This window comes from Silene latifolia, chromosome 11 (genome assembly GCF_048544455.1).
Source record: "Silene latifolia isolate original U9 population chromosome 11, ASM4854445v1, whole genome shotgun sequence".
In the NCBI taxonomy this organism is placed as follows: domain Eukaryota; kingdom Viridiplantae; phylum Streptophyta; class Magnoliopsida; order Caryophyllales; family Caryophyllaceae; genus Silene; species Silene latifolia.
In genome coordinates, this window is record NC_133536.1 from 9,812,332 (window position 1) to 9,825,164 (window position 12,833).

The window sequence follows — 12,833 nt, forward strand, 5'->3', positions numbered from 1 at the left end:
GTGTTGTGATGGTCCGTGAATAACTTTTCTCATACTTTGTTTAACGTTATCGTAATCCTATTATTATTACTATTATTGTCCGGGCTCTTAATCTGAAGATGAGGTAAGTGGTGACTTGGTTAAGTTTGTTTTGATTGCTAAAATGGAAAGCTTTAGTGTTTTACATTTTGTAATACTTTTGATTAATTTTAGTAAAAGAAAGATGTAGAATAACATTTGGAGAAGAATTTCGAATTCTATACTATGTTCACCAAATGAAGAATTACTTATACATGAAGATAACATTCAACTAGTAAGTGAAGTAATATACTCCAATAAAGTTGAGATATCTAAGAAGATAAAATTGATCGGGATCGGGGCATAGTGGTAAAATTAAGGATTGTTACATTGATTACGTGTCAATGTGTAATTAGTCACTCTCCTCACATTGAATAATTTTATATCCACATTGTTTTTAGCAAATTTAAAAATTTACATCTAAAATCTATATAAATTTTAAAAATGAGAATTAAACTAAAGCCACTCATGTTTTCCGGCTTTTGAATCTGAATATCAAATAGAGAAAGTTCATATCAATGTTAAATTTCAGTGCAGCTAGTGATTGATAAAGATAAAATTATTATGTTATTGAAAAGTAAATTTAAAAATCTTGCATGAAAAATATATTATTTGTAAAAAAACACAAATATAATTGTAAACATTTAAGAAAAACTACATAAATTTACTTTTTATTATACGAATTATCTTTCAGGTGAAAATTACTTCAATAGACATTTTAGTATTTAAACATTCAAAATAATTATAAGTTTTGACTTAAAATCGTCTTAAGTTATACTCAAAGTCTACCAAGACCACCCATCACCATAAGAGGTCAAGTCAGAGGAGGGTGAAATAATTAAGTAGGCAGTAAAAAATTCTTGTCTTGTCTGAAAACAAGGGCTCAAACAATAGTAAAAATACTAAAAAGCAAGATTTGGAGGATCTTTGAACTTTGCAGTTTGCAGACAAATCTGAGCAGTAAAAAAAAAAAACAAATACAGAGTAAATGATGAATGTCTCCTACAGCAGGTAACATTAACCTGTTCACTTTTTTTTTTTTTTCATCTTCGTGTCAAAGCAAGGGTTAATATTAGGTGGGTCCACATTAAAGAATATTACATGGAATAATAATTTACAGCCGTTAGATTCTTTGGTTTGCAACAGATCCAAAGGATAGAAAAAGGCATCACGTTTAGAATATGAAAAGTTGGGATGAATACAAGTGAGTGGCCTGCAGATTGAAAGCACCTCCACTTTTACATGCCTTGTCCACTACATTACACCATTTCGGCTTGGATGTTACCACACGGGTTGGATACGGTTTGTCTTTGGTTGGGTTTGATTGAGTCGGGTTTGGATTTTAGTTGAGTCGGGTTTATATGGGTTATTTACATACTCCCTCTTATTTTTAATAAGCCTCCTTATTTTTCTTTCCGTTTATTCACTATATCTTCCATATCCGCGAAAGTGGTGATTAGCCCCCATAACTTTCACCAATTGTGAGATTAAGCCCCATAAGTTACAAATGTAGCAACTAAGCCCCATAACTTTGACAAAAAGCGAAATCCAACCCCGTTTTTATTTTTAACAAAAATATATCATTAAATCATTTTATATTTAAACTCATTGTACAATAAATAATTTTTAATATTTTAAAAGTATTTATATAATTTATTAATTAGTATAGTTTTTAGATAATTTTTTTTATTAGTTTTAATATAACTGATATATACATATAAATTTCTCTACAAATTATAAATTTTATGTAATTCATTCGAATATTTTTTTTCCCGAAATGTATAATAAATTTCATACTCCGTACAATTTATAAATATATAAAAAATAATTTTATTGTATTGGTAAATTGTATAAATGGATGAAATTGCTTTTTTTGGTGCAATTTTGGTTAGAAATAAAAAAAATGGATTCAATTTCACTTTTATTTAAAGTTATGGGGCCTAATTGCTACATTTGTAAGTTATGGGGCTTAATTTCACAATTGGTAAAAGTTATGGGGGCTAATCACCACTTTCGCGATTCCCTATCTCTATTTTTACAAAATTTCATTGAAGACGGCGATATCCGTCACAAGCTTGTGACGGATATCATTTCCTCTCACATAATATCCATGAGAGGTGAGTGCGGAAGCACATGGGGGGTGCCCCACCTTGTCCCCTCTCCCTTTTTGTGAGAGGTCTTCAGCTTGTGACGGGCTTAGCCCGTCACAAGCAAGACGCTTTGTTCTATTTTTGTAAAGTGTTTGTGTGGTTCAAATTTAATTATATGGTGAAATAGTCAATAGTGTGTGGTCCAAATTTAATTGGAAAATGAGATAGCGAGACCGGGTGTTACTGAGTTTGAGTAACACCCAGGGTATTAACGTAAATTCGTTAACATTTTCAGTTTAATTCTTTACATAAAGATAAAGGGTATTATAGGAAATTCGTATATTTTTATTGATTACATAATCAAAGTAACAACCATCAAGATTTGATGCTAATTTTTAGGAGAGAGGATTTAGTTATTATTCAGCTGAGTAAAATTATCAATCATCATTGACCACAGAAATTAATTGAGGAATATTTACGCAGGGGAAAAATATCTATATAGTACTTGTAATTTTATGTCAATATAGTACTTATAATATTCATGGTTCGCAATGTAAATTGTAAAACGAGGCTTGAAGAATCAAGATTATGGATGATGACATGATAAAAAAAATTTATAGAACATGTTATTAACTAGATGTTTGATGATAATAATAAGATGAAGGTGCTATAATTTTCCAATGGAATGAATTTTATGGCGATTAACTATATGCATAAAGCTAGTATATATTACGTACATTAATTTTTGGAAACAAATTATGTTGGAGCAAATGCATGAATATTTGTATCTCCAAATCCCATAGGCCATAACCAGTAAAAGTGTAAAACTACGTAGTATTTGGTCAATGATTTTAACAAACTTAATATTAATTATAAATTACATCCTTGCCCTTTTAAGTTTGTTGTTAAACACATTAATTATATTATTTATTATAATATTTTTATTAATTTAATTAGGGTGTTACACAAATTCAATAACACTCGGTGTCGCCCTAGCACTCCCCAATTTAATTATATGGTGGGTTATGTTGTTTCCTTAATTTTTGAGTCAAAATGAAAGGGGAAGGTTATTGAGAATATGAGGGAGTATTTCTAAAATTAGTACAATCGGAATAATTTGACTCGTACGCAATTCAACATTTATATTGCGAAACTGAACATTACTGTAGCCTGAATGTCCCGAATTAATGTGACCAGACCCGAATGTTTATTATTGTAACTGACCATTATCCCAACAGACTTGATCATAATAGACCGAAAATATCCTGAACCTAAAATGAGCTCGCTCGACCTAATCTGACCCGAGTTCTTGCAAACTCGAAAGTGACTTAACTCAAACTAACCCGACTGGTTGATTCATTTATCAAGCTAGTCACTCACGAGTCACGACTAGCAAGTAATATAGCTTGGGGCTCCGTGTGGTTCAACTCATTATCGAATATAAGGTTACTAGCTTACATTTTGTTTTAATGTTTATATGTTTTAGTTTAATTTTAATGTCAATTCAAGATAATCTTTCTTGGGTATCAATCAAGTTGAATATGACCTTTTTGTTGTTACGATAAATTAGGAGATCAACTTGTAACCTATATATTATCATGATATATAATATTTATGTTATTTATTAGGTTAAGACATCTTCGTTATAACAGGTTGATCCGTGATTTCGAGAGAGCCGTCATATCTGTTGGACACCTAAGATTTGGTTCCAACAAATCCTCTCGTTTGCTTTAAATCCATTTTTTTCCTCATGGCATTGATTGCCACTATCACTCAATCCTAATTCCAATCATGTTTTCTGGAATTTCCTATCTTCTATGATTGGATACCATAATCATATTTCCCCCTTCTCATTTTTCATTCTTCACTTTTTTTTCTGTTAATCTACTCGATTACTTCCTACAAATCTACGATTTAATTTCCCTTTTTTCTTTTATACCTACAAGAATCTCCTAAGTTAGGGCTATATATGCTTATAACGAAAAGATGGACGACCTTTCCATTTTAACCAGTTGTAAAATATCATAAACTTGTGACGCGTTAAAAATGAGAAATTATGTCAAGGTAATGAACAAGAGGGTGATTAAGGCCCTGTTCTTTTGAACTTAAAGTTGTTGAACTTAACTTAATTTTTCTGAACTTAACTTAATTTTGCTGAACTTAACTTATTTTTGCTGAACTTTTCTGAACTTAATTCTTCTGAACTTAATTTTGCTGAACTTTTCTGAACTTAATTTTGCTGAATTTTGCTGAACTTAACTTATAATAGCTTAACTTTTCTAAATTAAAATAATGTTACTTAAATTAACTTAATTTAATTTCACTTAATACTAATAATAATAATAATAATAATAATAATAATAATATTAATAATAATAATAATAATAATATTAATAATAATAATAATAATAATAATAATAATAATAATAATTCCCTTCAAAAAAAATAATAATAATAATATTTAATAATAATAATAATAAAGAAATATAACTAAAAACACAAATAAAGATTATAAAATACTTTATTTATATAAGTTAATATTTTCGTACACATTACCTAATATATAAAAATAAAAAGTAAATCACATTACTTTTTTTTTTCTTTATAATCATCTAGTTCCATATTATCATCTTCCTCGTCACTTTTTTCATCTTCATTTGAGCTCACCCCGTCAAATCCATTGCCTCGCCAAATGTTCTTGACTATGTTATTTCGCACCTTGTACATAGCTTTTTTCCGCTTCTTATCAAACATGCCGAAATCTTTTGTCCCTAGAACGTTCTCATGTTGTATAACAGATATCCCATAAGTGTGCATCCGTATAAAATTATGAAGTGTGAAATTAGAAACAATAATGGACATTTGATACTTAGGTGACATTTGAGGCATAACTTTTAACACCTTCCACCTTTTTTCAATTGACCTTCCACCTTTTTTTCAATTGACCAAATGCCATTTCAACTTTCATTCTCAATGACGAATGTCGGTAATTAAAATGCTCTAACATACCTTCGAGGGATAGGTAAGAATTCGGCTTTAAATAAATATTATTTTTTTTGAAAAAATTATATAGAATAATAATTAATCTCGGATTGTTTATACAACCGATTTGAACGAAAATTATATCTATTTTTTAAAACTCGTCAATATTATGAAACTTATTATTCTGCTTAACTTTTCTGAACTTAATTTTTCTTTGAACTTTTCTCGAACTTAATTTTCTTGAACTTAATTTTCTTTGAACTTTTCTGAACTTAATTTTGCTGAACTTAACTTAACTTAATTTTGCTGAACTTTTCTGAACTTAACTTAATTTTGCTGAACTTAACTTATAGAGAGTGACTTTAAGTCCAAAAGAACAGGGCCTTACTATAAAGTATAAAACCTCTAATTTAGCTTGTTTACTTGAGAACCTTTCGCTAAATAATTAGTTAACACCTAATGAAAATGACTAATCATATTAATTATACTCATCTAACAAGGATGAGAGATAATTAGAAGCACGGGGAATAAGCAAAAAGTAAGATATAGATAAGAAAGAATGACCTAGAAAGCCACCTTACATGATCAAACTAATTTCACAAGACCTAATGATTCTAATACATTGCATAATATCATGATTTAGAAAGTTAATTAATTTTTAATTAATTAAATTGGTTACAATCTTAGTACTTTTTCATGTGATTGAAACTTGCGTGAGCTTTTGATTTTCTTTGCAATATTGTTCAGTCAAAACTCATAAATAAAGTTAAGTGGCATGCTCATAAATTAAAAGCTAATTAATTTCCTAGTTTGGAAAGTAATAAGCCACATAGTATCTCATACGGAGTATTCAATGATTATTGTCTTCAACTTCTAACACTTGTTTGACCAGTGTTTATTTGCCTTAATTGCAAATGGTCCAAGGGGGGGTCTTAGAACTTCTACACTAGTGACTTATCAATGAGGGTATTACTTCAACAAAGCGTCTTGCTTGTGACAAGTACATTTCGTCACAAGCTGAAAACGGGGTAAAATATGACTCATTTAAGATAAAAATATAACTATTTTACCTAAAAAGTTACCAGAATAATTTCCGAAGCTATAATAATTTGTCATTAAAATGGTCACATTTTGTCGTTAAAATGGGGACATTTAGCTCGTCTTCAGCTAGTGACGAAAAGTTTCCGTCTTCAATAAGAATTGGTGTTACTTTAATGGTCTGTAATTATTCCGAAAAAATCTTAGTCTAGTGGCTAAGAAGGAAGTATAGTCGATAATAAGTTTTAGGTTCGAATTTCTTACTCTCGATTAGACCTTGCAAAACTGACCAGACCCGTCCCGACCCGATTTGAGGACTCGAATTTGAGCCAAGACCCGAATTGACCCGAATATTGATTATCGGAAACTGGTTGTTATCCCCAAATAACTTGAAAACGACTCACCCGAAAAAGACCCAACTCGAATTCTTGCAAATTCAAACAACTCGAACCCGAATTTACCCAACCCAATTGACCCATTTATCAAGTCTACCCCATGTCCCCATGTTGTAATTGTTCTTTCAGGTGTAACCACAGTCCACAACTGTGAAATCATGCAAACCTCATAAAATCAAAATTAAAAGTTGTTCATCTATTTCAAATTTGAAAGTCCAAGCCCAAATATTGTTTTATTACCCGAACACAATTGTCATAAATAAACACATGCTTCATTGTACACAAATTTTCATTTGTGATGCATTAAAAACTTGTAACGTCTCATAATCGATTAAAATAATGTTAAAAGAATTGAGATGTCACAGGCCAATTTTCGCCACAAGCAAGAATAATTATCGTTTCTAATGGCTAATGATTGCATAATATATAATGGACCCTCCATTCAGCCACAATAGGAACTTGTAAGAGGGATCCATTGTGCATGTTCTTATCCCTTTCCTAACCTCAAAACTCGTATCATCCATCATATATCATGCTTTACTTTCTAATGCTGTGTCTAAAACGTGGGATTAACTCACATTTACTCTGATTCCTGGTCACGGTGGGACTTTCATTAACAGTTGTCGTAATCACTCGAAAATATACTTTGCCACTCATATATTATCGATGCTATAACGGGAGTGAGAGGCACAGGACTTTAGTCCCTATCATTATCGGGCTGGGACAATTTGAGTCGAGTCATTATAAAGCGGCATATTTCCAAAATAATTTGGAGTTGGCTAACATAAATCATTTTTCAAAACCGTTTATGAATGTGTCCAACAATGTAATACGGGTCAATAACGACATTGACCCTTTAAGAAATCTTTTCTTGATGAACAACTGAGATATACTATCACTGCCTCTGAAGAATCTTGATACAGTAAGCAGTAAAAATCGTTGAATAACAAAGAAACAACATGGTTTTAAGATGGAAAATCGTGTCAGTGTCGATTAATGGCAACTGTAAGATGAGTGTGAAGCAGCAACAAGAGCAGCGCCAATACCAGAAGCGTCTGTGAACTGTTTTAGAACAACCTTCTTTGAAACTTCTTTATCATCAAGCAACTCTTCTAGCAGAGTTCTCTCCAGGCATGACTTGAACTGTTCGTACTTTGCGAACAATGATCCGTCTACAGCGATTACTGTTTCCTCTTCTTGCTTTTTGTCCTTCCCCAGCCTCTTTAGGATCGACAGTATTGCTGCGGCAGAAAGACGAGCCCCTCTTGTAGCAACAATTTCACATATCTTGAATACAATCTGCTTCTCCTCCTTGGTTGCATTTTGTATCTGAAATTCAAATTTTTAGGATTACAGATTTACATAAAATAAAGTTTGGCAAATGAATTTCTGTTTTGTCAACGCCTCGTTCTCCCCGAATCTGGTTTTTCTAGTTGCCTCAACGCATTTCAGGGAAAACCAGCTAGCTCCAGGACTTGAGCAGCCTTTCCAGCAAGTTATGCGCGATAAGCGTCAAATGCTTTAGGATGCTCGCTCTAGTTAGTACTAAAAAAGAGACACGTACACCTGGGACATAGTCCCCTCATTTCTAAGAGGGTCTTTTCGCCATAGGCCGGAGAGGCCAGCCCTAGCACTAAAAAGCACAAACACTATCCAGTGATTCAATGAACTCCTGCCTATGGCAGGGCAACGATGGCTGGGGTGAATGTTGCAGCCTAGCCTAACCCCTATGCTTTCCGGCGTAGAGAGGTTGTTTTCCGATGACCAAAATAAAAATCGCTTTACAAAATGCATCGGACTTTACTACTTCATGATACAATAGGAAACTGACAAGATTCAGAATATTCCTACAGTTCCTGCAGAAGTAAAGAAAAGAATCATACCTCCAAAACACCTCTTAGCTTTTCACCAACCAAGGTCAAGTCAGTAGACTTGTCACCGTGCATTTCTGAAACAATCTCTGTTCTGCACACAAGATGATGAATAGAATGAACATAAATAAAGATGTTGACATATAATACAATGATCTGCGAAACCTGGATGCAAATATGATACATACCCCAAGGCATTACGCTGTCGAAGCTTTGGAGGAACAATGTTCCCGAAAAGGGCACCATCTTCAGCTAAATGTAGAAGAATTCTACGGACAATTTCTCCCAAATATCTACCAGAAAGCATCTTCTCCAAAATCTAGTAACAATCGTGATAAATGAACATTCCAGAAAATGTCATGCTGTCAATTTAATCAATGTTACATTATGCTCAAGATAATCACCTGTTTCTGTTGGTTTGGACTATCATGGTCTATTGCACGGTCATAATCCGTCACGGGAAGATATTGCGAGTTATAATTGCCCCATTCTGTGTTGATAACCTACGATGACAAGAAAAATACAAAAAAGCTAAATGAAACGGTTTTATATGTGAGATGAATCAATTAACCATATAACTTGACGATAAATACAATGATTTGGGTCAGTCTCATATGTGAGACCGCCACGTGCAAAACTCATAGCATCAAAAATAGTCCAAGGTCTGTATCACCTCGCAGAAGACATACTGCATAGCATCTATATACATAAATTTTAAAGACGGGAGGACAAAAGAAGAAAGGTTTACCATTTGTCCTGATGCTGGTGGCTTGCCATACTCCTTCAGAATGTTTTCAGACTGTTCCACATAAGCTGCATTCATCCCAGTACCCAAAATCACAGCTGCAACAACATTTTTGTTGTAGAATCGACCCCCGGCCAAAGAACCGACTGTGTCATTAAGCTGGGTCCATGTGGACGTTAGCCAAAACTTCCCAGAAAATTAAAAGGCACAATATGTAATATATACTGTACGTAGGGCAGTTTTACTCACCAAGGCAGTGACATCCATATCCAGACCTTGTTTCTTCAAGGCCGTCCCCACCTGTTCCACGACGTCTTTGCCAATCTACACAATACAACAAAAATTAACAGAAAATTAGGTTCAAATGGCTCATATAAAGCGTTATTGGACTAATCAAGAATGACTGCACAAAAAGACCATGTTCACCGAACAAAGCAAAGTTAGGTAGTCCAAGATTGATGGTGTGTCGAGTTCCTCAATAATTTAGTTTCTATGCATCTTGTTTCGTTTTATGTATGGATCTCTCACATGAAAATCCAAAAAAAGACCATATGCCTGCACTAATGCTATTTCACAGTTTTTACCAAGGAAATCACTGGTTAGGTAGTTCAACCAAGTGTCCTTCAAGCTAATAGCAGCCTGAAAACACATCCCTCTTGATATTTACAAACCGCATTTCTATACAATATGTCAATACTTCAGTATAGAGTTCAAAATTTATCATTCTAACTCAATTACCAATGTGGTAACTGCTAATGATCATATTTTCAAGAATAAAGAAAGTCAATTTCTTTCACAGATATTTTCTCGCAGATATACATTAAAAACTAATGGTCAAAGTAAAACATCAATTGATCATCAAAGTCAAATGAATACACATTATAAATGGAATGGAGGAACTACTTCTTCAGGGAATTTAGGACAATGTGAAACCATTATGCTTGTTTGGCTTAATTATAAGCAAAAGATGAAATCCTGAAATAATCAGCGAGTACCATTTGAATCACGAATCATCACCTACACAAGGATGTGCAAAGCATACTTTTCTATGACTACAAACCCTAACTTCGGTTGAGCGTATTAAGAGCTTGAAGGCTAACACTCAAATACTCAATATGAATATAATGAACAGCAAGTGAAGCAGAAGAGAGACTAACAGCGTCTTGTATGTTAAAGTCTTTTGTCCAGTTAAGAAGAGTTCCCGAATTAATCCGTGCCTGGTGCACTGGAAATGAGAATGTAAAACCAAGTTCCCGTTTTTGGCCAGGAGTGACTTCAAAATGAGCGGCCTCTTCAGATTTGACAGCAAGTTTAACGTTCTCCGCAATATAATCAAAAAGTTCCTAGAAAAGGAGATAGTATGTCAAACGTCTGTAAATTTAAGAGCTCATAATATAGTAATATACATAACATCTATGAATTTATTTTGTCCGACAAAAGGGGGCAGCGAGTTACTCACATGAGATTTCCCAACCTTGAGTTCTGGAGGCACCATGTTAGACACGGATTTAATATTGATAGGCTTATTTCCTTGTAACTTAACCTGCATTACACGAAGATTCGTCCCACCTAGGTCTAGTGCATAAAAGCGCCCCTCTTCATTTCTGAATCACAACAATCATGAGATTATAACCCAATTTCATACAACACTCTTCTTGAAGATTTCTAGCAATCTGAATTTCCAGGCCAAACAAATATGGACAAAATTTTGAAATCCCATTTACGTATAGCATCGTGGACTAAACATCATGGCATCCAAATGTAAGCACCTAAGAAGATTAGAATACTATTTACGACTGTCCGAATTGTGCATTTTTTCCTGATTTAACTTTACACAAGTTCTCCATCACATTTGTATAATCTTGCAATGTTGGAAGCTAGACGATTTAAAAGTAGAGTAATCCAATCACTCAATTATACTTTTCGAATAACCACCCTCAAACCAAAGGCGTTCCAATCATCCAAAGTGCTACAATGGAATAACAACTTTCTACACGACAAGTTCTCACTACCTATGCTAACCTCTTCATATTCCATCAAATACCCATGTAGGTTCCTACCTAAACACTTCATTTCAAATTAACCAAATCTAAATTCTCCCCAACACGGCAACATCATGGCATCCTATCCAACACTAGACACAGATTAACAACTTTCTACACGACAAGTTCTCGTTATGTATCCTATCCAACACTAGGATGTAAATGTAGATTCCTAAACACTTTATTCCCAATTAGCCAAATCTAAATTCTGCCCAAGACGGCAACATCTATCACCAAATCACGGTCGCTATTAAAACCTTCCAAGATTATGCCACAGCTTACGATAAATTAGCATAAAACTCGGTACTCCACATTTATGCTGAAGTTAGGTCCATACTAATTACATGTCCATCCCAATTTAGAAATGTAATTAGTAACTCGACCCCTCAATTATATGAAATCATCAAATATAAAACCCGGTGATTTGTTTACCTTTAGTTTGGACGCAAATACCAATTACGACACAAACGTCATCTTATCAGTAAAAACCCATCACACAAATGAAATGACACGTTGAAAAATTGACCAACTTTGTAAATCCGCAAACTTTGTAAATCTAACAAAATTGCCAACCAATTCTTTAACAAGAAACACCAATCTTTAGCAGGGTGATGACATTACAGCTCAACAAAGTATAACTTTACTAACATCCTATCCTATAATTCCAATATTTACCGTCTTACGTTTGATTAAAATACGCCTTATAAAGAAACAATAAAAACGTAAGGAACCTAACAAACAATAAAACAGAATCAAGATAATACCCATATGATAAAATCAATCAAGAATAGTGAAAAAACAGTAAAATCGAAAAAGGGGTAAAAGAATTATACCCAGTAGGTAAAGAATCAACATAGGAAACAAGCATCTTGATTGGGCTAGAATCTTCATCTTTCAAACCATTAATCATATTCAACTCCATATCATTAGCAATTTCTCTCAATTTATCCTTTGAAATCCAGAAATCTTGTTCAATTTTTTTCATCATTTCTGCCAAATTTTTACTACCCTTTACAATTTCACATTCACCCATTTTCCACCGCTCGTTAAAAAATTACAAGACTTTGTTTTTTTCTTTTTTCTTTTTTTTTGTTGTTGAAGAAATTACAAGAGTTTGAAGATTTGATGAATTATTTTATGTACGAGATGGATATAAATGTTTGGGTTTTTTTTATGAAATTGTGTGCGGTATATATAGGTAGTGAGGTGGTAGGTTTGGGATTGTGTATGATGTGATGTGATGATGGGTTGACATTTTGCTCATTTCAATGAAAATAATAATGTTGGATTTTATATTGATATTGATTTTGATATATTGTTATGGCACACCCAAATGCAAACAATTTGTTGAGGGATGGTTTAATTCCAAACCCATCTTACAATGATCAACAAGGTTATGGTCTAGTTTTTTTTTTTTTTTTTTTTCGAATATTCGGTTCGCTTCAATCTGTCTCGAACGATTTTAGATGACTCATCTCACGGTACAAGTAGTTAAAATATACTTATTTTGTCCCTTCTCATCTCGAGTTGTTCTATTTTGGAAATCTCGGTTATTTTCACATTTCTAGATAATCATCCAAAAACAGTTTAACTTACTTATCATCTAATAGCTA

General features: G+C 33.1%; 1 protein-coding gene across 1 annotated transcript; it reads right to left on the reverse strand.

Moving 5' to 3' along the window:
- Window positions 1–7,330: 7,330 nt before the first annotated feature.
- Window positions 7,331–12,618, reverse strand: LOC141610946 (hexokinase-2-like). The gene is made up of 9 exons (XM_074429265.1): window positions 12,054–12,618; window positions 10,638–10,782; window positions 10,336–10,521; window positions 9,428–9,502; window positions 9,182–9,337; window positions 8,838–8,936; window positions 8,622–8,752; window positions 8,446–8,527; window positions 7,331–7,891 (listed from the first exon to the last, which is right to left on the reverse strand). Exons 1-9 carry the CDS (start codon window positions 12,251–12,253, stop codon window positions 7,556–7,558), a joined length of 1,410 nt encoding a protein of 469 aa, XP_074285366.1. The 5' UTR covers window positions 12,254–12,618; the 3' UTR covers window positions 7,331–7,555.
- Window positions 12,619–12,833: the final 215 nt, after the last annotated feature.

Coding starts and splice junctions, on each gene's coding strand:
- LOC141610946 (XM_074429265.1), bottom strand. CDS start 12,253: ATGGGTGAATGTGAAATTGTAAAGGGTAGTAAAAATTTGGCAGAAATG. Junction 10,522..10,637: donor TCAAGGTTGGGAAATCTCAT/GTGAGTAACTCG, acceptor CTCCTTTTCTAG/GAACTTTTTGATTATATTGC. Junction 7,892..8,445: donor AGCTAAGAGGTGTTTTGGAG/GTATGATTCTTT, acceptor TTTGAATTTCAG/ATACAAAATGCAACCAAGGA.